This window comes from Bombus bifarius, unplaced genomic scaffold (assembly GCF_011952205.1).
Source record: "Bombus bifarius isolate JDL3187 unplaced genomic scaffold, Bbif_JDL3187 scf7180000007968, whole genome shotgun sequence".
NCBI classification, from domain to species: Eukaryota; Metazoa; Arthropoda; class Insecta; order Hymenoptera; family Apidae; genus Bombus; species Bombus bifarius.
The window spans coordinates 990874-1016960 of NW_022884354.1; the positions used below are offsets into that span (position 1 = coordinate 990874).

The following is a 26087-nucleotide window of genomic DNA, read 5'->3' on the forward strand; positions in this document are numbered from 1 at the left end:
TCGACACGTAAAATCGCATACAGTGTACTTGTACTTACTGGCGTACGTATGCAGGTAGAGAGGCACATACATGACGATGAGCCTTGTACGTGACAGCGACGATAAGTGGACGTGACGTGTATGTACACGCATTACACGCATTCTTCGAGCGGTTTCTACACCGCGAGGCTCCCCAATGATCAGGCAAGTATCTCGAGTTAGGATATCTATGGACCATTACCTATCCTTCTTTGTTTCATTCGCACGCGGCTCCGTTGGTTATTGAAGAGAACTTGCTGATAGAAAACTTGGATATCAATACACATAAACATTTTATATATCTATACTGTTCAATTAGTACTACATAAAATTAGGTACTATATACTATATAAAATTTATACATTTATATGTACTTGTATATATAGCTTGTAATAGGTATACTCATACACATTAGGTTATTATTATTAAATGTTATAAGATAGTTCATTTTCTTAATCTATAATCATGAATATATATATTTATACGTCATAATTATAATAATATTGAATAAGAACATTTGTTATTCTTTCTGTATTTCTATTTCTGAGAATTCCTGTGTAGTAAAGAGCAATTAAAATGGAACGAAGAGAGAAAATCTCAGCGCTTCTTGATCGCGAGAAATGACGTATTTGTCTTGTCGGTCGATCGCGATCGTGGGGCAGGCCAGTTCTTGGGGTCCCCCTGTGATAGAATAACATAAGTTACAAAGAAGTATAATAATACTGTTATACATATACTGTCTACTGTTGTCGTGCGGCCTTCTTGCATTCTACGCTGCTAGTTACAAAATACGGTTTATTACGCGGATTGAATAAAAAGAAGGGGTATGTATACTTCTAAGTTAAGATGACAATAGCTTCTTGCTTCTGCTGTGTTCCTAATGAAAGGGGAGCGCTGCGGAGTGGCCGCTCCGCGCATCACTGCACCCCACTATTCTTCACGCACTCGTAAACCGCGTACATACGAATCATGATCACCTTTTGGACCCTTTCTGCTGTTATTGTAGTTACTCTTGGTTTTCAATACGGATCACGTAATCGACTATCCAGCGGTAGGATCACGTAGTTTCTACAACTTTGCTGTTTATCGGGGGATATTGATTTCCTGTCATTCAAGTAAGTTGATATTGATTATACACTGAGAAACTTACGATGTGACAGTAATAATTACTTACTTTTTAAATTTCTAGATATTAATTTTATTTCATTTATTATATAACATTTTTTTACTAAGTGACAAAGTTAGACGAAGTTTATTTATAAATTTTGTCAGAAATAAATTAAGACAGAATATAACAATATACATATAGAGCAAATAAAGAATGCATTTACGCATTTACTATTTGCATTGCGATCATATTTGTGGCCTATCCAATTGCATAATATTCTATGTGATTAAGTAAAGAATAAAAAAGTTTGTATTTAACAAGTAGAAGTAGACTTTACATATTAACCCAGATATTAAATCTGATGGGCAAAGTTGCTCTGATGAATAAAGGAGCGAAATTGAGATCTCTTATTCTATTTAACAGCAGTTAACAGTCATAAGCACGCGAGTAGAAAAGTCGTGGCTTCCGACAATCTACGTAACTATGATCGCTCTTCCTGTTCCTAACATCCTGCTCGTGTGGAGTTCATTGGTACGTTTCCACGATGCTCTGTACTGTAACATTCAGTCCAATCGAATCCGAATGACCTACAAACTCATTATTCGCATTTACGTGTTGCCGAACCTCTTCAGCTAGTATGTTCTCCGAATAAATGGTCGATTCTAGTCGATCGACAAAAGTGTTTTGCGGTAGTAGCATTCGGGCTATCTTGTGTCGGATGTTTTAACTCTACAGAGTATAAATCTCGTGAACAATACCACGCTTTATTATCGAAGATATGCATTTGAAGATTAATTTATTTAATATCACGTTGGTAACCATGCTGGAAGATGTTTCATAGTTGACATACAAATTAATTAAATTCTTTTTTTTGTACACATTTTTTTATAAATATCATGTATTCCACGAATTAAATCATCTTTCTAATAACTTAAAGTCAATCTAATTATTGTGTGCTTCTATTATTTATTTCCACTATTGCGCTCGAGGATTATTAAATGATTTGCGTGGTTGTGATTTTTACTTCTACGATTCTAATCGCAATTATCATTTCATTCTTATTATAATGCGTTCTATCTTAAGAGCTTCTATTTTTATACCGGCAGAGCGACTGATCTTTCTGCCATCTGTGAACTAACAAGAAACTTCTTTATGTGAGTTGTACAGCGCGAGCACGACCTCGACTCCGGATTTGTGTGTTCTAGAAGAAATGGAAGATTGTATCTATAATGTGCAGTGTAAAAGGTATTTCGCGTATCCTGGTCCAATTAAACAATAATTTCCCTACGAGAATCCCATGGTAGCGTTCGTGAAGCGACGTGCATTATTTTCACTATGCATTAGTTTTTTGCGAGCCAATGTTACAAGCGAATTTTTGTTCAAGATTTTATTACGTTTTGTTGTTTCGTTGTAGTTCAAAGTCTTCTGTAGAATAGTAATGTTTCTTTACGACAATTGTTTAAAACATTTTTTGAAAGTTGTATGAATTGTACAACTTTCTTAAAACTTCATATGTTTTAGTTTTTACATATAATTCGTAATGTTCTGAAAAGTTATAAATTTATATTTTATGGTAATTAAAATATATTTAATGGTATAATAATACAAATTTATAATTTATTACTATGCTATGTATTTTATTTTTTCAAACAGGTGAATTTACAAGTCTTTTGTTCGTTGATACTTCCAAACACTTATTAAGTAAGAATTAAGAATACCATTTCCATTCAACAATTATACAACATGCCATCGATTTGTGGCGATACAGTTGACATGACTGGTAATTTCTTGTTATATTCAATTCATTGAGGAAGTATTTGGTATTGTTAATCATTAATAACATTTTACAGTGGCTGCACAATCAACTATCGCAGAAGGTATTTCTAGTACTGATAGCATTGGTACATATAGTGATATTTCCGGGCACACCACCATTTCAGGAAGACCCAGAATGGATGTAGCTTGTGTTTTAGACTTACAACAACCAGAACATTTGGCTCAGAGAAGGAGAGCCTTAGAGGAAGTCAGACAAGCCTGCAATCTAGTTAATGCCAACATGCATCATATTCAGGTATAAATATTTTTTATTGCTAAAAGTTACAATCTCTAAATATTTTTGATTATTATTTTTCTAGTTTGAAAAGTTGGATTTCGGCGAAACAAATGTACTTGACACATTCTATAATGCAGATGTAGCTGTTGTAGATTTAAGTATTCAATTACAACAGTCTGCCTTGTTTTATCACCTTGGTGTCAGAGAAAGTTTCGGCATGAAAGAAAATATTCTATTACATAATGACGTAGATACAGAAACAACAATCAGAATTAAGGTACATTTATATTGTTTTAACGTATTATATTTAAAAATTATCTTTTAACATATAATTTCACAATGTGCAGTTATCATGTGGTAACTATACATTTGTATCCTACCGTGTGGTGGAATGTGGTTCATGTGTGGCAACTAATCCAGCTACTACCAGGATCACTGGAGAAGAAGTCATAGACCCAAAGCAACATCTTACATTGAAGCTCAAAAAGTTATTTCAAGATGTCGAAGTACAATCTAAGTATGTTTTGAGTTTTCACTACATTGTTATCATATGTTATTTTTATAGATAAGAAAGCAAAGTACATTATTCTTTTACCCAAATTATGTCATAGTAACAAAGTGAATATTTTCTTATCTTATCATTTTGTACATAAAATTGAGTTATAGCATTCGAACATATTTATAATTTGAGAATCTTGCTAACAGTTTGTAACGAACTTGAATTTATTGCAATAGTGTGACAATAATGTCATTTTCATTATCGATTTTCACAATAAATTATACAATTTTTAGAGCACATATGAAAGAAAAGTTCCTCGCGGATTTGCGGAAAGCTCGTGAAACATACTCTGGAGAAGAACTATCGAAAGCTTTGAACAATATGCGTAAACGCTTAGATGACCCAAACGTTTTGTCTGGAGAGGTTGTTTTAAACGTTCTGATTTCCTTCCGTGAAATACAGGTAATGCAGCAATGATTTTTGTTTCGAAAAATATTCCTTTACTAATTAAAGTTATGTATGTGTAGGATTACGATGCAATGGTACAATTAGTTGATGATTTAAGAACGATACCGACTCATAAGAATTACATCAACACGCCAGCTATTCGGTATCTATACGCATTTGCGTTAAATCGACGAAATAAAGAAGGTGATAGGGAGAGAGCATTAAAAGTTATAGAAAAAGCACTAGAGAAGAAAGAAAACCATGTTCCTGATATGTTATGTTTGTGTGGAAGAATATATAAAGATAAATTCGTTGAAAGTAGACACACTGACGAAGAAAGTTTAAAAAATGCTATTCATTGGTATAGAAAAGGTTTCGAGGTATATTATTTTCTTCATTTTGTAGTATAATAAACACTTGAACCACACAACTTCTTCTAAGTACAACTTCTATATTCAGGTGCAACCAAATGAATATGCCGGTATCAATCTTGCTACGTTACTCGTTATAGCAGGGAACGAATTTTCCAAAAGTGAAGAATTACAACACATAGGCATGGTATTGAATAATCTCATTGGCAAGAAAGGTAGCTTATCCAGCCTAAAGGATTATTGGGATGTGGCAACGTTTTTTGAAATCAGTGTACTTGCCGAAGACTATTCGAAAGCTATCCAAGCTGCCGAGTGCATGTTTAAACTGAAGCCGCCAAACTGGTATGCACTTGTTATCATTGAAGCTATATGTATGTTAAAATAGAAAGTGTTAGAATATTAATTGTATTGTTTCTTAATTAGGTACCTGAAATCAACAATAGGGAACATATCGCTGATAGATAGGTTTCGTAAAAAGAATGAGGAAGCCGAGGTTTCGCCAGAGGAGCAAATATTTAGTTTTTGGATGGACTACTTTGTTGAAGCTACAAAATCGGAAGTTGGAGATAGTATACGGTTTCCAGTAAGTTGATAAATGGAATCGTTCTACAAAGGATCCAGTTTCCAATTCGGGAGACTATGGCTTATAATATTGTGTTACCAATCCAGCTTACTTCTGTACATTTTGGGTCAAAGTAAGAACAATATAAAACTGCTCTTAGTGCAGGTTCTTAGACTGACTTTAATGAATCAAGATTCTATTACGATTTTCTGCAGTGAAAAGAGGGATTAGTCACTAACCTTTCTATTTTAGCTCTTAGTGTTGGAGCCAACGAAGATCTTGATGCCGAGCTATGTAAACGTAAACCTTGGGGCAGAAGAGAAATCAGTGCAAATTTGGAATCTTTGCTTGGACAATATGAAGAATAGTTGTAAACAAGTTCACGATTGGTTATTTACCGCGAACATGATACGCAGTGTAAGCTTGTACAAAAGAGACGAACGCTGTCTTTTTTTATATGTCCACCAAAACTCTGATGATTTCCAAATGTATTTCCCGTCTGTTCAATGCAGACAAAGATTTTATGATTTAATCTTGGAAATGACCAGGGATCAGGAGGGTATGGTTACAGATTTGGATGCATATATGACTGATGATAGGATGAAGGTTTGTAAATTATTGTTAGTTAATATCAGTTTTTAAATAAATTTATTTCATTAACATTTATTTCTTCACAGTTTGAATATGAATTGGATGATCAAAACAAACGAATAATGCTGGGTAAAGGTACATACGGGATTGTCTATGCTGCTCGAGATTTAAATACGCAAGTTAGAATTGCCGTCAAAGAAATTCGAGAACGGAATTTGGGAGATGTGCAACCCTTACACGAGGAAATTAAATTACACAGCCAATTGAGGCATAGAAATATTGTGCAATACTTAGGTTCTGTAAGTGAAGAAGGATACTTTAAAATTTTCATGGAGCAAGTCCCTGGAGGTAAATAAATAGAATGAAAGGGTATAAAGAGGAATAGTATATATTTACTATATTTATTTTTATTCTTTTTTTTAATTCTCTTAGGTAGTTTATCAGCCTTACTAAGGTCAAAATGGGGTCCTCTGAAAGAAAATGAATCTACAATTGCTTATTACACTAAACAAATCTTAGAAGGTCTCAAATATCTACATGATCAAAAAATCGTCCACAGAGATATTAAGGGTAAAGTATAATGTACGAAATATTTTATTTATGAAGTCTTCAGTATTTTTATTTAGTTATTGCTTTTAGGCGATAATGTTTTAGTCAATACGTATAGTGGCGTAGTAAAGATTTCAGACTTTGGTATGTCGAAACGATTAGCTGGTTTATGTCCAAGTACAGAAACGTTTACTGGAACTTTGCAATATATGGCACCGGAAGTTATTGATAAGGGACAGCGTGGATATGGTGCTCCTGTAAGTTATACATATTCTTTATTTACGAAAGGAAAATTATTATATTATGATATGTGATGTAGGCAGATATTTGGTCCTTGGGTTGCACAATAGTTGAAATGGCGACTGGTAAACCACCGTTCATTGAATTAGGTTCCCCTCAAGCTGCAGTATTTAAGGTAAAATATTAGTTAATTTCTACTGAAGATAATCTTATATATATTTAAAAAATTCATTCTAACAGGTTGGGTATTACAAAATACACCCTGAAATTCCATCAGAATTATCTGAAAGGGCAAAGAATTTTATATTACGCTGTTTTGAACCCAATCCTGACATAAGAGCAACTGCAGCTGAATTATTAGAGGATCCATTTTTAAATGAGTACGTGATATATACATATTTACACACACACACACGCACGTACATACAAACTCCATATTACATAAGTAAATAGATACAATAATATTGTTTTTTATGTGCGTAGAAAAAAGAAAACCAATCGATTGGCCGCAGTACCTGATTTTAGTAGAAGCATTTCAGTACCTGCTGACAGATTAGAACGCTTAGGAAAATCTGATAAAACCAATAATAATCATATTGTTTCCGCTTCTCCTATTCAAACTTCACAATCAGATGATAGGTAACGTAAATATGTCATTTATATTAATGTAATTATATGCAAATATTCATGTTCTAATTTATTTATGAATCGTCCGGTTTTTGTTGTTTTGCTGCTGAAAGCAATTTTTATATAGAGATACATTTTCTGTTTCAAAGAAATATATAGCAGTTAGTAAATAGATTTTTTCGGGTAATAAATCTGAATACATTGCACGCAATGTATTTGAATACGTGGTTAGCGGTTTAACTTCTTTTCTTCTTTATTTTCTATTTGTCATTAAATCCCATTTTCTTGTGATGAAATATAATCGAAAAGTGTCACGTACAGTGGAGGGCTAACAAAGTCAAGCCCACTGAGGGAGCGCAGTCCAGCACACCTTCTGTCCCCCATTAGAATGCCCACTGCAACCCTTTCTTTTAACAGGTATGGTACTAACGCTATAGATGGTTATAGCTGTTTGTCAAAAATATAACAAATAATAGTGATACATGTTATTGACAAAAAACAGAAAAATCTATCTTCATACAAGCAAGGAATTAATTATGATTAATAGTAGTTAGGCCATATAATTTATTAATATTTGTGTTGCTTTATGTTGCTAAACGTTCATGTGTTGTGGGCAATGGAGCTTCCTGTTTAATTGTAATATGTGTAATTCGGTATATTTTTCTATGTAGTAAGGAGGAAGACTAAGACCCCTATGTCATTTTAATCTTCCTTGTACTAGTCTTAAGCTAATGATACTGTGAACTAAAGTTTGATGTCCTAAACAAGTTCAATGGAAATTTATTACAAACTTGATTTATGTAACACTATTCATATGCTTTTCAACTTTAAGTTCTTAAGATTATTTTTGAGATAGCGCTTGTAGAATATACTCATGGCTTCAGTGATTGCCCTATGTATTCAGGTTTATTTTCAATCAAAATATCTTCCAGGAAATATTCTTGCCCTTGTGACACGTGTATAATGCAAACTTTAAATTCAAAGCACAATGATGCAAATGTAAATTTAGATATTTAACATTTTTTAGAGATTTAACATTTAGATATAACATCGATTTAACGTATTTTCAGTACAATAGGAAATACACCTTCTATAGAGACAAGTGAAAGTGACACAGCAGGAGCCTCCATGACTAGGAGAAGTTCTTCTGGTGGTTTATTATCACCAGAAGTTGAATTAGGAGGTGAATAATTATAATTAATTTTGTGATGTGTTTGAGAATCATTTAACTTTAACGTGTTCTTATATTACTAATAGGTCAACCCGGTCAGAAGACTGGCGAAGAACAAGAGGGTTTCTATCTGCTGAAAAAAGATAGTCAAAGAAGAATGACATTAACTAGAGTTCTTAATCAAGATGAGGCAAAAATTTGTGAAGTATGGATGAGAGGTATATGTCAGGCGGAGGGTCAAACTGTTCTTCAAATGGTAATTATTTCTAAATTTCCATGAATGTGAACTGCGTATTTTAATTAATACCAAGTTTTTATGTTTTCAGAATCATCTAATATTATTAATGCGAGCTTTGAGAGATTACATCGTGGAACAAAATCAAGGAGTGATTGTGACAGCCATTAGAACATTGAAAGAAGAATTGGATTTTGATTCTATCGCCATTAATCATCTCAACTTAGCAATTTATCTATTTCAAACGGCGGTGAACGAGGTTCTACGAATGCATAGTATAAAGCCTCATTGGATGTTTGCACTGGATAATTTAGTGAGAAATGCTGTACAAGCTGCCATCACTGTACTTTCCCCTGGTAATATTATGGTCATTTTTTGTGTAAAGTAATATTTCTAACACCATTTTATACACTAATATATTATTTACAGAAATTCTTAATACATTATTTACAGAACTCGGCGCCAATTTACTTGGTCAAGAACGCGTACAATCTGGTGATCAAGGTCCAGAAGAAGGATCTACATCCGGTGTATCGACTGTAAATTCTGTAAAATCGCAGAAAACCGGTGACTCTTTGGATAACAAGTACTGGAAAGAATATCGAGATCAAATGGGGGCTTTAAAAATGGAGAATTTGAGATTGCTGCAAGAACTGATCGAAAGTCAGAAATCGTATCAAGCTTTATTGCAACAGGTTCTTGAGGAACAAAGAACTCAGGTTAATGCTTTAACACGACTTTGCGAAGGTATAAATAGACGAACTATGAGACAAGAATCAGGGTAAGATTTAATCGTGCTCGTAATTTTAATTTGGAATGCATAATATGATATGTTGCAATTAACTTGCGTCCCTGTTATAGATATAATTCATCAATATCTGGAAACATAGTGCAACAACCAATTTCATTGGTTATTAGCGATGCACCTTCTAGTACAACTTCATGCAGTGATCAAGCTCTTATCGAGTGGTTACAAAGTCTTCAAGTGGATGAAATGTCGATCGAAAGGGTGAATATTACAATTTATATTGATATTTGTCTCGTAGCGAATAAAGGATTGTACTAATTGATATCACCTTTTACAGTTCCTATACGAGCAGTACACACTGGATGATGTCTTAAATCACGTTACACGTGAGGACATTCGCAGACTTAATCTCAGGTAGAGATAGAGTTAAGAAGGTTTCTTTAGACTACATATAGAGAGTATTTAATAAATATTATAACTTTTCAGAGGAGGAATTGAATTGAGGATATGGCAAGCTATATTAAAATATCGACAAAGCAATAATGAAATGGAAAAGAACGAGTAGTTAAATTGTGTACCACATTGAAATTGGTTTGGTTGCGAATGGTTAACTTCATGCAGGGTAAAGGATTGGTTAAACTGCTAGTACATATAGCAGCGACCAAGGAGAGCGGAATAATTAATTCTTAATGTCGAATGAAATACCTGTGTCGTTTGTTACAATATTATCCGTAAAATGAATTTACACGGAAGGTTTTAAATGCACAATGATATTATTAGTTCTGTAGTTCCTAAATGTAGAGTATTTACTAGTTATATATAAGAGATAGGTGTGTATATATAACAAATTTTGCATATATTGACTTGTTTCAAGATGAATTCGTTACATGCGGAACTTTACAACCTCTTGGAAGTACATTTAACAACTATATTGTACAGAAATCAGTATTGCTATGTCGAGTAACTATATGTACTATGATAATATGCAAAATTTGTATATTCGGAAATCATCAATTTCACTCGACTTGTTAATCTATAATATTAATCTTGCCAAGTTTACGAAAATGATATTCCGATTGTTACTTAAACTAAAAGTTTGTAGATTCGAGAATTCAAAGTAATATTTATGTTCTCACAAATTTGACATTACTGCCACAGTAAAACTGATATTACTGAAAAGAAATATGTACATGTAGGAAGTTGTTTTGTGCTTTCGTGTTCTGCGAAGTGTTGACTGGTTTCTTCTTTGTTTTGTATAATTAAGCATTGAAAGAAGAGTCTTAGACGATAACGAACAGAGAAACAAACGATCGTAGTGCCTTACAAACCAGTGTAGTAGTACAAGAGAAAATATTTATTATTCGCAAATGAGAAAACGTTTTTGTTGTTGCTAATTCTATATTTCTTGAGCAATGATTAAGTGTCTTCCTAGGTATATACGAAAACATTTATTTTATGCGAAGAGTTCTTGCGTAGTTTCATAAAGTGCTTCTTATAGTTTATAACGGATATCCACTATTAATCAAGCGCCTTGAATTTACTAGACTTTTGTAGATACAAATTTTTATATAATCGCAAATTTCACGCTTTGTATGTGACTTTTTTCTTTGAAAATTTATGCTTCCTTTATACACATTGTATAGAATACGAATGAATCGCGTTTTCTGATACTTCCATTTTGACTTCCATTGCAATAATGCAGCATAATTATGCCAGTCAATTGAAATAAGTGCCTAATCGCATCAGGGATACACGTGACGTTTCGTTTCATATTTATCGTTACAATTAGGGTCAAAATAATTGGGGGATTATAGCTATTACGAATTAATGGATACACATATATTGGAAGAATATAAAATTTTGCTCCACATATTACATGTTGCATATTCTTTTATTTAAAATAATTATTACTATTTTAAATAGAATAGAATTTTAACTTTTTATAGTTGATACCTGAAATTTAATCCTCTAATTATTTTGAGGAATATTCTACAAATTGTTGAGCAACTATTACATAGCATAATTAATAGGAGAATACTATTCACCGAATATTGTCACCGAAATGTTCGAACGATCGTGAATAATAAAAGATATCGTCTCGAACGAGATACATCAGCTTAATTGTTAAGACGGTTTCACATGACTGTTTTCATTCGCTGTATTTGATAAGACTAATTATTCTTGTTATTCTAGCAAGCTGAAATTTGTAATAAAGATTCCGGCAAGAAGAAGGCACGTTGTTCTTCATTTTTCAACCCTGCCTCTAGTCAGAGAACGACGAGGAGGTTTTGGATAGTAAAAAAATAGCGACGTTTAATTGAAATCGAAAGTAAACGAAGAGTCAGAACGATTCCCAAAGGCGAAAGGGTCGAAACCCGGGGGAGACGAGTATACGTGATCGGTTCGAGGGGTCGGCGTTCCTTTTTCATCGTCTATCCAACTTCTCTGCATTGATATGGATGAGGCGTTCTTTCTTTATCTGGATGCGATACTCCGTTTAAAAGATAAGCCAAATAGATTCGCAACTCATCGATGTAGAAGCAGCCTTCGTGTCTTCCCGCTGTCTTATCCGCCTCCGTTGGGATTATCCTTGGCGATACGATCTGGCTTTTCCAGAGGGAACAAAACGTAGCGTAGCGAGCGTCATCGAGCTTTCATCGCGCGCGATCTGCTTTCAAGATCCTTCTCGTCCCGTTCGTTTCGTAATTGGAAGAGAAAAAAAGCAGAGTACCTCGCACACATATGTAGGAGCAGCAGAGAGGGAGTTTAAATTTTTCAGGAAAATAAATGCACCGAGCAGCCGCCGCGTAAAATTGCAAAAGTTTCGGACACTCGGCTCCCTACGACGAACGAGGGTCGGACCTATTCATTTGCACTACAAAAAAGCCCGTGGCTTATAAACGCAACCCCTTGAACCAGCCGCTTATTTTCAACGTCGGAGCCCTACTATTCCTTTTTGGCCATTCTCTTTTCTCTCGTCGACTCTCGTTCCGATGCATTTGCACGCGCCTGCGATCCAACCGATTCTCGCATGTAATATTTAAAGAGCCGATCACGACACGGAATACTCTCGTTCTCCTTCATTTTTCTTACAGGAGATTCCTATTATTTATTTATTTATATTTTGGTTTGTCATTTCTTTTTTGTATTGTTCACTTTATAATCTACATTCTCGTCTATTAATCCATATGAAATACGTACAAAATTTGTCATGTCTGCAAAGTTTTCATTCCCTCAGAGTTTATCATCGTTAGCGTCTCGACACGAGATAATTTAATTTCAGACTGCTTTTCGTTGGACAAGCTTTTTGCCGAAGCCATTACCGACCATGTAACCGAGCGTAGCCGCGAAAATACCGAATGGAATTCGATTACAGTCCTCCAAATCGCTACGTTACTATACTCTCATACCTGTTTTTATTCCCTCACGAAAAAGTTCGCATTCCAAGCGTCGAATATTTTGCTCGCGCTGTTTGGGCAATAGAGCGACTCGTGTTGTTACGCCCATGAAATAAACGTTTTTCAGCCCTTCCACGGTGCTTATCATTAGCAATTCCATAACGGAAGTCGTAGCGGTATCGGGGACTCGCGATCGGCCGCGTCTTCGCAAATATAAATGTTAATGTGCCTTTGTCAGGCTTCCGCATATATTACTGGCAGGCACAGTTGGCGGATTCTTCGTAAAATTTGTTGAGTTTTAGGGAGGGTGAAATACATAGTTAAGCGGCTCGACTGTAGCATTTGAAAGGGTGCCCTCCTCGAAGGGTTGCCTCGCGATAGCTCGTCATATTCCTCGCGAATTCTATCGATTCCTCTCCTGTAAAATTATTAATATTTTTTTTGATCGTGCAATGATACTGCATTGTTGAGTAAAATGGGAAAAAATAAAATGAAGTTCGGCCAACGTTAAAGAAGGATATGTTTTTGAGCTCGTTGGAAAGATCACTTTGTTGAGAATCTGTTTAAGAAGAGTCATTCGACGAATCGATTTGATTTTCATTTTCATCGCAGTGAGAGAGTGGGAACGGTTTCATATTTCAGCATTTCTCGGAGAACGAAAATTTACTTTTCGATACATAATTTCGAAAATAATCACGACCTCGTATTTCCTCGTAGATGTATCAACATTTTATTCTGTACCATTTTTAATTTTATTATTATCATATTACATGTATACGCGTTAAACTGCAAAATATGAGAAGCACGTTGTACACCACAATTTCTTATAACCGCAGTAAAAAAGCCTGAAAATGTTGATTGAAATTAATGCGACGTAACCAGTGGCAAAGAGCGCAGGCAAGAGCGTGCGAAAAAAATATTAAGCTGGAAATTCGTCAAAACTGACGTTCCCCCTTTTTCTCGTCGACCTCTCGTATATACAAAGATTCGTTTAAAAACACGTATATTAACGTACGAGGGCGATACATTAATCTCTGTGCGTATGTCGCCCTTTAAATTAGATGCCATCGGCTTTAAAGAGAAAGGCGGTGGTAATAACTGCGCAGGATAGACGAGCACATTTCGAATTAACTTCGGACACGTCGAAATCGCAAATAAACCGGTGCAAACACTCGCCGTCCCGATGCAATGGCAGCGGTTCGAAGCAGAAAGGGTCGTACGCCGCGATCGGGATACAAATTCCAAGCTGTCTGGCCAGCCTTTTACCTCTTCGTTCCTCTTCTCTTTATCGTTGCCGGTTTTCTCCTTCTCCTCCCTCTCTCTCTCTTTACCTTTTAATTAACTAACTGCGTCGACGGAGTAACTAAAGAGGATCCGCGATTTTCGAACGGGAGGCTTTCATCGCCGGCCGAAATAATCCATTTGGCCGAGTAGAAAGGCTAAATAAGATTATCGCGTCAAGTTCCGCCGCTCTACAAGAGAGAACAATAGAGAGGGAAAGATCGTATCCGGTAATTCAATTTCCAGTTTCACGGTAATCGATCGTGATCCTTCCACGCGTAACCGATCGCACGATTCTCCAGAATCCTCTTGTTCTCCGCGATTCTTATCTCTTTTGCGTCGAGTCGGCGGAGGAAAGTAAATTCGTCTGTGCTACTCGAGCGTCTAATTGCTCGTTCAAGATATCGACGAACCTTCAAAAGCTTCGATACTATCGACCGGTCGGTATTTTTTCGTTGATCGTGTCACGATCAAAGTCTTAAATACTAAAGTCGTGGCATTGATACGGTACGCGTTATTTACGTCTGTTAAGACCAACGCAACGCGGGGGCCACTGTAACTAAGAAGGTTAATAAGAAGTCGTTTTCGAGCCAACGTGCCGAGATACGTCCACTTTGTTCAGGAAGCAGACGAGAAAAAGGGGAAAAAAGAGGAGACGGTCGATAGGGCGATTAATCTGGCCGGAAAGCGAAATCATCCTTTCCAGCCGTTTTCTTCACCGAGGACTAAGAGAAGAAGGAACTTATGAACGTCCTCCCCGGGGATTATGGCGAGAACAATGAAGGCTGACTCGCCGTCTCCTCGTTTTCACGGAGTGACACCTTGTTCGCCGGGACTAATTACTTTCGGCTTAAAATCCTTAATTTGTTGCCGAAAGGCCGGCGACGAAGCCTTCTATCCCCGCTTCGATAAAATCTTTCCGCGATGTGCCTTCCGTCCTTGTCGAAAGACGTTTAAAAAGATAATTTTTCGGAGGGGAAAAGTCGATGAACGTGGCCTGTTCGATCCGACGAATCTTAAAAATAGTCAACCAGGAGTCAAATTTTACTTTCTGTTTCGTTAAATTTGCTTTATCACTTGGTAGCTCGAACACGAGTAGAATCGTTGAAACGTGCGAAAACAAATTGACAACGATTATAGCCGCTGACGCGCATCTGCATAAACTCGATTTGCATATCAGCAAGACAAAATTGCCCTCGTTTTCACCCTCCAAGTATGAAACATAAAAGACAAAGTACGAACCTCATGCACCCTTTGCGCTTCCCCACCGTGATTATTTATCGAAATCACTTAATTAAATACTATATATCGTCCCTTCGATCGCAGGATTCAAACGTCGATCGAAGCGTTGGTCGTGGGACATGGCTGTTCATGCAGGTTGGACGAGTCGGAGATAAAACGGCGCTGGTAGGAAATTAGTCCCGCGTTGGCAACTTCTGGCGAAGATGCCGGACCGATATTGAATCGCGTCTGCACCCTTTCTCGTCTCATAACGGCGAAAGGTCTACGAGGCAACAGATGTACCTGATACATATTCATATCAGACCGCTCCACGATTTCGTGTTATTGTTACTGTTATTATTGTCAGGGTCGGAGCCAGTTCGTCGTAATAGCTCGAAAAAGAACGTACGAGCTAGGGATGGAAGACTTTGACCGTGCTTAATTTCATGCCCTTCGCCGATTATGGTTATCTCGGTAGACTGCATCACCGTTTCGCCTTCTTATTTTCTCAGACTTTAGCGCTATCAGAGTTTCTTTCACAGCGTTAGTAGCAACTTTGTAAATTAAACGGACACTTGGAAATTTCTCGCGTAAACTCGATACAGCTCGCAATACCGTCAAATTACAAAATCTACGATCTCTAGGGATCCTCGGCGTTCATGTCCCTCGGCGTTTCTCTAACTGTATTTCACAAATCCAGAGAATTCTCAAATCTAATTTGAGTTTAGAAAATTTGGAGGTCGCGCGATTGTCTAACGTAAATTTCCAGCTGCAAAACTCGAGAAGCACGTTTCGGCAAAGTCGGTCGAAGGGCAAGCGCGACGTAGCCTCTCGACAGACCCCGGAGTATCTGGAACCGACCCAATCTAAACGTCGGCTACGAAAGGGCGTGCAAGGGGTTGGAGAAGTCTGAATTTTCAGTGGGCGGGTTCGTCGAAACTTCTCCATAACGCGGCCGAATTAATGGCAATTAATGGCATCCGTGTTTACCGGCCGGCTGTACACAAAGGCCTGTTTGAGTAGCCAGTTCGCGACCAGGAGCACGTGTAAATTTCCACTCTCGTTTTCGGCCGAGACGGAGCGAGAGAGAAAGAGGTTTGATCGAGGGTTCTTGAACCACGCCGCGCAAACAGACCCCTAATGAATTGCTTGCTATTCGAAAGCGGGAAAAATCCAATTACCGCGAGGCTCGTCGTCACTCCATCCTTCGGATTCCTTTTGTAATCGACGTCCCTGACTTTCTGACTTCGCCAGCTATATCGTGGAATCAGGATCGGTAACCGCGCATTTGTCTACGTCCGGCATGAATCTCTGGAGCGGTTCTTCAAGATGACGAAGCATTCTTCGGATTCTGCACCTCTGCGATGCTTCTTCGTTGTTCCTTTCTTCTGCCTCTTCAGCTGGTCCTGCGATTTCATTGGAAAAATGGACAATTACGTGGTAGCGGTGTGTAACAAGGATGGTAAAATCGTTTTTCCAAGTTTCTTGAAATTTTTCCAATTGTAAACGCGATACACCTAATCGCTGAGACGGGAACTGCGATCATTTTCTGCGAGTCCTCGCCGTCTGGAAGCTAGTTTCGATACGGCGTCTTTTTAGAAACCTTTAGTTCTTTCATTTCTTTCATTCTCGTAATTTGAAAATTCTTCGCCATTTAAGTTGTACCGTAGCTAATTTGGAGAGTACGGCGGATATGCTCAAGTTCTCCGATTCTTTTACTTTTTCTTTGCAACTGCACGATGTTTTTGCCCAGCTGCACCGCCCAAGCCGCATCAGTTGTTGACGATAAACGACATCATCGACGGTATTTCCGGGCTTTGAAAGTTCAAAACGAACAACTCCTTGCAAATTCGATCATACACACGACAACGTTTATTTCCATGAACAATATTCGATTTTTGAGTTGTTCTCGGTGTTTCATTTGGGGGTAATCACCGTGGTTTGGTTGGATTGTCGTACATAATTCATTTTTCGTCGTCCGTAACGCAGCATCGATTCAACGTCAGACTGCGTCGACGATATTTTCCGATAACCCTAATACGATATTCTATATATTTTCTTCTTTTTATAGGTATATTATATCAAAGAGATACAGCGAGATAGTATCGCTGGTTATTTATTCAATTTCGGTCTCATCTGCCTAGAAACGGATTTGGCTTGCAATTCCTTTCATTCGTTCTTCCATACTTATCATACCTATCGTTCCTTGATCAACTAATCGCTTATTTACCTAACCTACCTTACCCTATTTTTACTTTGTTACTATTTAAACTTGTCCTTAGTGGGGTAGTTTTTTTATATCCATTTGTTTTCGTTTAAACTCTGCTTGGACCGAATTCTTTCTTACGGTAAAGGCGTAGCATGACAGAGTTAACTCATTTGAACCCTCGACGACCTCCTCGGTATCTCGGACACTCGCGTTTCTTATGTATCAGCCGCATCAGTATGCGATAAAGGACCATGTACACGGTTGTTTCTGCAAATTTTCGCCACAGCGAACGTATCGGATATCGTCACGCGTTTAACGACGTATCAGCATAACACGATATACGTAACGATGGACAGCCGAAACGTTTGAGACAAGAACAAGTAAAAAATGATTAGAAGTGGATGATCGAGGCAGAAGTTCGTTTAGCGAAAATGACGATAAGAGCTGCGAGAACCTTGCTGCTGCCGTCTTTAGCGAATCTAACGACGGCGGCGATAACGAGGAGGCCAGCGATTTTCATCAAGGACACAGAGAAATACTTGGTGAAAATTCTCGGCTAAAAAGACGAGTTACTCGCCTCGAAGCATAATTTTGCACAAAAGCAGCATTTGCGATACGCGTTCGGTTAATTCAGCTTCGGTAGAATTCTGCATCCTTACACCGCAGTCTTGAAACTGTTCTACTTTATCAATTATTTCACCGCATGGTCGTCCTCGATGGTTTAGGGAATATCGAAGGTTCAAACAACCGTTCGACCAAACTCGGAATTAATTTAAAGCAAATCTTTGTTCTCTGGCAATCGGTAAAACCATACTCGATTAATCCCGACGCGTTGAAGATAAACAAAAGATAAATACCGAGTGGCACCACGCACGTAACATCACTTTAATCCTTTAATCTGTGCGATCTATTGCCCCGTGCATGGAACACCAACTGAGAATTAGCGTTCCCTCGTTGCTGGCTCACGGCTGCGGCTGAATTATTGTCTCTGTATCAGAAACCAGCCCTCGTAATGCGATTCCACCGAGAAATTACGCAGCGTGACGACGGGAATCGTTCCACCAAGACACCCCTCTACGGAAACTCTTCGCGGAAAGGGAACGGAGAAAGAATGGAAGATGACAGGAAGAGAGACGTCCGCGTTATCTCGAGCATGTCGCGCGGAAACCATGGCGAAAAACTCGACGGAAAGCGAACAGCATCCTCGCGATGGCTATGAATTATGCATGGGGCTCGACTGGCGAAACTTTACGACGTATATATACTACGACCTCGTGGAAATCCCTGAGATTCCATTAGACAGATTTTAATTAGGCGGCATTTTATCGACTCGCCACTGTACTCTTTTCCTCCTCGCCGAAGGAGACGGTTTTATATGCTTCTCATCGAAAATGCTGCGTGAATTTGTGAAACGTACTACTCTTCGTCTCATTTATTTGTAAATTATGATAACCGACGGTTGGAAACGGTTGTGATATCGATTTCAGCTCTTAAAAAGTGTAAATTCGTTGTTCTCGATGATTGTTATACGAAATCGAAGTTTTTATCTCGTTTGTAGTTTCCACGTCGCTCTTATATCGTTTCTAAATTATAATTTTAGCTTTGAGTCGGTTTCTAAGTGGCTCTACACTCGATTTTATGTATCGCTTTTATTATCCATAATTCTAATCTGAATAATTAACCTATTATTATTTAAATCAATCATTGTAAAAATTAATAAAAATATAATTATTACGTTACGTACTTCGCTAAATTTCGTGCTCCCATTATCGGCTGAATCACAGTGGCTTTTAGTTTGAAACAATCGAAACTGTTTCGTAACGTAATAAAAAACCCTACGATATTATGGAGATTCGTATTTCAAGATAATCGTAGCTAATTTCATCGGGGCGCAAACGTTGGCGTAGTACCGCGTAACATTTTTTACCTTCTGTTTGGAAAAGGGGTTGGCAAGTGGCGCCACGAGGGACATTCGCTGTTTTGTCAGTGTTTCGCGGAGCAGGTGTCCAGCGCAGCTACTATCCGCAAACAGAAAAACACAGCAACATACCGGGGGTGAGTTTTTACGAAACGACCAAAGTTGGAAAAACTCGGGTAAAAATTGAACGAGCAGTCTTCTCGTGAATTCGACGAACGAGCTTCCTCGTGGTTTATGGAACGTAAACAACACGGGGAGAAACGACAGTCAGACACTGGAACGAGGGATAAAGTGGCACAAGATCGGCCGTTTTCCGCTTCCAGTTTGTATTTATTACCCAGAGCTCGATACGAGTACAGCGATTCTTATTTTTCTTTCTCGATGGACGAGACCCTCGCGGACAAGGGTTGGAAAATGTTTATGCCATCGCGAGGCAACACCTGGTTGCTAGGGATTGTTTATCAAGACGACGTACGTATTCTCGATGGATGAAAACCACAATAATTAATTCTAAGGGCAAAGTTCCAGAATTTTTGAACACTCCATTCTTACGAAGATTTCGTACTTGTTTGATTTTTCGAAATCGCGATGTTCTCGCGAGTAAACTGATAAAAGAATCGCATTTGGAAAACAGGTTTGAAATTTCATATGCACACTTCGAGCAATTTAAACAAACCGATATTCCAAATATGCCGCAATTTCTCTATCAGAAAACAGAGCTACGTAAAAACAAATTGTTCATCGGTATCAGATATAGAAATTATGCAGTGTGTTTCGACGTTTCTCCGACATGGTGCGATGATAGTAAATAGCCGAAGCTTTGCGAAAGAGTGATAAGGCGCCGAGTTAAGGCAGTCTCCGTAAAAAGATAAATTGTTGCTCCGAAAGAAATACACGGTAACACGGAAGAAAGTACCTAGCTACGCGAACTTTCGCTTTTCGATCCTCCCACGCGTGTCTCCCTCTGTTTCTTGCCTTAAACTCAAGCGAACTGCAAACTTCCATCAGGCAGGGATCTTCGATCCCGTCGATGTGCCTCGGCTTGTTTCTCGAACGTTCTCGCATGACGAGAAGTCGTCGTGACACGCGATAAGAGGACGTCGTAGGCAAAGTGTTTCTCGAGTCGAAGGGGCTGCAGACACGAGAGGGAAGCTCGCGGGGGTCGAAGAAAAGCGAAGAAAGCGAAAACGAAAGAGAGAGAGAGAGAGATTCGACGTCAGCAGATCGAAGGTTCCGTTCTCCTGCGACGGCTGCGGGTATTAGAAAAGGCCGAGAGGAAAAAGAACGGGGAACGAACGATTCGGCTGCATACAAGCCTCGAATAATATTCGAATATTGAAGGCGGAACGCGAACACCGGCACGCTCGTAAACCCACGCGGATATGAATGCGGATGGCTCAATTTTCCGTGGCTGCCGCGCTAACATCCAAGACGTGACGGCTTTGTCGACCAACTTTTTCCTCCTCTGTTTCTCTACAGTTCGTTCCCTGAGAACGCGGTGTCTTGGAAAACGAGCTGAAAATTATTACGCCAAGCGACGTAGGGCACGAGGTAGTTGATACGCTTTTACGAGAACACGGTCTACGGATGATTAGATGGTTTCGCGGTAACATAGTCGGGGACGGAATTACTATAATCCGCGTCGTTTGTCTTACTATTGATAGATTTTGCGAATTTAGACGGCAGAATGGGCGTGGTTGGTATAGAAAATTCCTTTCTCCTTCGCGATTCCGGTAAATTTTTGTACGTGTCATCTAGTCAGACAAACTTAAGTCGTTTGGTCCAATTTTAAAAAAAGTTATTTTCTTTTGAAGGGCGTTCGGATACGTCTGCGAGTCGCTGTATACAGAAACAAGCCGAGTCATTCTATACCTTGGCATATAAGAAGATGTCTTTCCATTTCTCTTAACAAACTCCGTGAAACATTATTACCGGAATCTTCACGAAAGACCTTCTAGAACGACGAATCACAGTGGCGGAATATTTCATATACCCTCTCATCGATCCCTGCACCCTAAAAGAGAAAAGTATCCGCAAGAGAAGCTTCTCTCCTCTCGATTCTCTTTCGGAGTAGTTGGTGCGTGTCGCATTGTACCGGTGGATGTTTTCCAGGGGTCTGCCGCGTCCTGAGACTTCCATCAACTGTCCCAGCGACCCGGGGAGGATGTTGGATTCGGAGGGTAGCGCGGAGAGCGTCCGCGGTTCGGAGAATTCGACGGCGCGCGAGGAAACGATCGTCACGCTGCCGAATCGGCAGAATGCGGACTGTGACAAGCTCGAGGAATTCGAGAAGCTGCTTCAAACGATTTTACCTTCTCGCACACCGTCGCAGGAGGAGGAGGAAACGGAAGAGAACGAGATCGAGAAGAAGATAGGTTCGTCCTTGTTCGCTACGGTGTCTGCAACGTGTGCCGATTTTGGTACACGCGGAAACTTATTTACAGGCCAAGCGACATTCTAATACTCGTACAATACGTATAATAGGCGTAGAAACGTGAAAGAACGAACGAAGTTTCAGTACAAATTGCTCCGAGTCAGGTAATCTGACTAATCTAAACGAAGCTTAACTGTCTCAGAGAAAAAGAAAAGATTACGAAATAAAGTCAACGAATGGATTATCCGGATATAAACTTAAATGTAATTTGCGTATTTTGCAGGATGTTTGGTAAAAATTCGTTGCCGGTGCGTAGAACAAGATACGTTTAATTTGGCGTTTTTGCTCGAAAGAGACTGAAAAAGGCTGAGAAAGGGCATCGTAATGCACAGAGGACTCTGCCGAGGGCTAACTCTGACCCCTTAATGCCGACAGGGGCTAAAACAAAGCCGTCCCGCTCCAATTATCGTTTCATTTTTTTTTTTCCTCGAGAAAGCTTCCGAGTAAGCCACAAAACGCCAAGTTCGTTCTGAAAAAAGTCTTTCTGCGCGAGCATCCAACCCTTCTTACTTCCCACCCTTTAGCGTAAAACCTACCAGAATTTACGATTACAAAAAGTACAGCGGTTTGTAACTAAAAGGCAAAAGTTTCGAGACTCGTGCACGTATTTGCGCTTCTTAGGATTCGCTAAAGCGATAAGATTCAGGATTAAAGCAACGTAGCGCTAAAAAAGAGCCTCCTCTTATCGTATCACTTTCCAGCAAGCATCCTGACCATTTTTCCTGCAGCTGGAATACTGCTTAGAATAGAAATCCAAGAGGGATATTTAGGTTGTGCATAGGTAGGGGTTAGGTTGGGCTTAGGTTCGTTATATAGCCGGAGATGGGCTGACGTTATGACGACGACTCTTGACGTAGTCGGGTTTTAGAAGATACGCGAAGAGAAAGAAGGGAGGTTCGTCTATGCTGGATCCCCCTTGTTCCGAGGAACACTGGCTCGTTCTTTTAAAAGGTAGAACGATGAGAAGGGACGAAGAAAAAGGGCGAGGGCCAAGGGATGCAGTTTCGCAGTGGAAACTCAGGTAACCTGTTGAGAGGGCCTGGAGTAGGCGAAAATGGAGAGCTTGATGCAGCTTAACTTGGAGAATTTCCCAGACGCTCGCCAAGGGCATTTGCAGGGAAAGTGGCTGGCTGGCTGGTTGGTTGGCAGTCGGGGCGCTTTCCGACAGCGAAGAAATTTCTCCGGCCCCGGGGATTAAGTTCCGCCTCGCGGCTGAAACGTCTCACCAGCTTTCGTCTTTTATCTCCCCAGCCCACGGTTTCTATTCTTATTCGGCCGCTTTCACGGCGAGCACGCGGCAACTGGATGGTAACGCGAACTTTAATGATCTTTTTCGTGGCCGGACAGAGCCGCCGGAAATTAGCGACCGGTAGAACTCGCTCGCCGGGAGCTCTTCGCTTTTGTATTCTTTTCTCGTCGTAATCGTTGTCGACGTCGTCGTGAACTCCAACGACTCGGAGGAAAATGGACAGAAAGATATTTTTCCCAACTCTTACTCGTCCGCGTTCGCGTTCCAATATCACCGGAGAAAGACACAAGAATATTAGACGACGATCTTTGTCAGTTTTTCCACTTTAACGTACCATCAGCTACGTTATAAATTTGTTTGTAGCGTGCATGATACCGAATAACGATAAATACGATAGTAATATTATTATCAAAACTGATGTAAACGATAACGAAACGATGCGACAGATACAGTCGAGAAAAGTATAGATTTTATTATATCAAATTGACGAGATTCTTATTGTAATAATCTTTTCGGTTTTATTCGAGAAGCTCTTAAGGGAGTGGAATTACTTGGCAATGTTTTTCTCTAACGTTTCGTGGATTCTTGATAGATAGTTCGAACGAGAATCCGTTGTTTTTCTTTCCTGTTAATCTTGCTCGCCGAATCGTCGATTTGGGGAAAGCACGATGGTCTCTGGAGATCGCTCGAAGCGGCCGGACGAAACATTAACTCCATCAGGGGTAGAAAAATTATTCCACGGAAGAAAGCCGCGGGCAGTCTGGCCGTGGCGTACGCGAGCAGAATTAACGATCGCCGCGGAAATCGAAATATTAACTGGACGTGACAGCGGTCGCCCTCCGGTGCCGCAGTAGAATGGGACGCGCTTGATCAGACATCGTTCAGTTTCGAATATTTCGCGCGTCATTCTTTCTCTTTCTCTAAACTCCATGTATCGATATACTTTTACTAACAGCAGAGTCTCTTTATTCTTTACAAAACGAAGCTGATAACAAACGACTCTATATAATATTTAATATAATAAATATATAAGAATCTTTATATTTTTGTCTTTGTATCTGTATCTGAGTGATTCTACACAAGTGGGAATTTTTGTGGCTCCCGCTTTTTAACACACTAGCGATACCAGCATGTTCTTGTTATACCAAGAAGCTTGTTAGGATTCGTACGTTAAACGAAAAAGCGTATGGGCAAGATCATTGTCGCTTATGCAGAATGGTTCGTCTCTGTAACACGTACACATGCATAGTGGCTAGAAAATGTATTCGCACACTATTGTACTTGTCATAACATTCGTATACTTGGTAATGAAGTCGTAATGGTAATGCGAAAGCTTTCTTCGAACAACGTCACGACGATGTGCAAGGCTAACGATAACCTGTTTAATTACGATACACCGAGTAGATTTAACAGGAGGAAGGTAACGGTGCGATGCGAATGTTTTCCGAGGGAACCGCAGCTGTTGCCAAATTCGAGTCGTCGCGGCGAGTTCTTGGCCTCTCGATGGCCCAGTCCTAAATTTCCTGCTGAATTTCCGTGGAAACCGAAACGCCGTTGTCCCGCGTGGTGTTCCAAATTAAACTCATAAAACGTCCGGGTCCGACACGAACGTTCGGAACCCGGTCCCGGAATTATACGACGCGATATCAACGTAAATCTTGGAAACATGATTCCGTGGCTACCTTGGAACACGCAGACACTGTATTTAATCATGGTTTAGTTACTTACGAGCGATTCTTTCCTACTTGAAAAACTTGTTCTCAAGTTTCGTTTAATTTGCCTGGTTAATTTGTTTGGTTTAAATATCGCTCGATATTAACCGAAAGTAACATCAAGGTCGTAGAACAACGTGACAAAACGATAAAAGAAACTAAAGTAACCATACCTTTGCTATTGCTATGCAATTATACGAAATCTATAATTTTATTTCAAACAATTATGTTTGTGCAATTATGTTACACGAAACTACAATATAATTCCATTCTGATCGTAGTATAATCGCGTATTATTATAGTTTTAATGAAATTTCAAAATGTTTTATATATAATATAGTAAAAGCGATATGAACACAAAAGTTTTGTACGACAAGCGTCGCAACACTTTTGTATTTTGGCTTTCGATCAGGGATAGTTGAGAACTTCTTAAAGCTTGGAATCTGGTTTAGACAGCGCCCCCGTTTAGTTAGAACCCCGTAGCCACAGCATCGATTAATACAAACTTTAATTAAACGTCCCCCGCGGAAACGTTCCGGCGCGCCTTCGAACGTGCATTCCGTGCAATTTCCGGCGCGATGGTGTCAGACTCGCGCGCATGATTAAAATAATAAATTGCCAGCTCGCGTTTTCGCTGGAAATTAGCGGCACATCGGCCGGAAGGCCGCGACACTGGCCGTTTCTCGGCCCGCAAACGACGATACTTTGAATTATAAATGGCAACGAGGGCGTTGCCATTCGCTTCGATGTAAGGAAATTCTTGTGCGAGTACGGAGGATGAGAGATTTTAACGGAGCCTATGCTCTGCGTCGTCTCTGGCTACCAGCCAATTCGATCTCACGGTCTGCCTCGTTTTCGGAATTGCGCTATTAGATTTACGAAAAGCGTTCCCGCGACGCTTGGATTTCCAGAAGAGAGTCGCCGAATGGCCTTCTGATCGAAACCAGTTTTCCTGGCTCCGTCCTAACTGTCTTGGATCGGAAAATGCAATAAAAGCATCTTTACGAATAATACAAGATACGTTTAAATTTGGGATTCGAATCACACGTATTCTGAGAAATGAAAATGGACCGTACGTTCGAAAGCTTCTCGTATTGAAAATAATCTAACAAATTGAAATTTCTCGGAAACGAGGGAGGTTACCGAAGAACGTAAACTTCAGCGGAGATGGATATCAAATCGTTTTCAGTATGTGGATCGTTTATCTCGATGTACAGCGAGCCTCGGATAAGAATGACGAACGATCGGAGCGTCGTGGAACCGACAGGATTATCAATTTTTCCGAGTCAAAAGTTCATCGGATCCCCTAAGAAACTCGGGCTCTCTCCACCTTCGAAATCGTTTCCGTTACCTTCGACTTCTGCTCACCTTTTTCTATACAGGGTGTTATGAAAAGTTGGAATTAAACTTCAGGGGCATACTCTGTACACTCGTGGAAAGAGCAGA

At 39.3% G+C, this 26087-nt stretch overlaps 1 protein-coding gene across 6 annotated transcripts; it reads left to right on the plus strand.

The window, feature by feature from the left end:
* Positions 1-1111: 1111 nt before the first annotated feature.
* Positions 1112-11450, plus strand: LOC117209922 (mitogen-activated protein kinase kinase kinase 15). 6 transcript variants are annotated; one of them, XM_033452399.1, is made up of 25 exons: positions 1558-1657; positions 2233-2371; positions 2780-2906; positions 2977-3197; positions 3262-3456; positions 3527-3696; positions 3972-4140; positions 4206-4505; positions 4585-4838; positions 4920-5079; positions 5311-5664; positions 5736-5997; positions 6082-6219; positions 6289-6455; positions 6518-6613; positions 6679-6818; positions 6922-7077; positions 7375-7482; positions 8136-8248; positions 8323-8492; positions 8563-8827; positions 8925-9252; positions 9333-9480; positions 9557-9633; positions 9706-9784. In XM_033452399.1, the coding sequence occupies exons 3-25, from the start codon at positions 2870-2872 to the stop codon at positions 9782-9784; spliced, it is 4107 nt and encodes a 1368-aa protein (XP_033308290.1). In that variant the 5' UTR covers positions 1558-1657; positions 2233-2371; positions 2780-2869. The 6 variants fall into 6 exon arrangements, with proteins under 6 accessions (XP_033308306.1, XP_033308290.1, XP_033308311.1 ...); XM_033452420.1 differs by having other exon boundaries at positions 1561-1657; positions 7387-7482; positions 9706-11450; XM_033452415.1 differs by lacking the exons at positions 1558-1657; positions 2233-2371 and adding an exon at positions 1112-1133.
* The last annotated feature ends 14637 nt before the right edge of the window (positions 11451-26087 follow it).

What these genes read in the sequence shown, in the direction of transcription:
- LOC117209922 (XM_033452415.1), top strand. Translation starts at nt 2,870, where the DNA reads ATGCCATCGATTTGTGGCGATACAGTTGACATGACTG. An exon ending in CATGGAGCAAGTCCCTGGAG is followed by an intron (nt 5,998 to 6,081) that starts GTAAATAAATAG and finishes TAATTCTCTTAG; the next exon opens with GTAGTTTATCAGCCTTACTA. An exon ending in ATGAAATGTCGATCGAAAGG is followed by an intron (nt 9,481 to 9,556) that starts GTGAATATTACA and finishes CACCTTTTACAG; the next exon opens with TTCCTATACGAGCAGTACAC.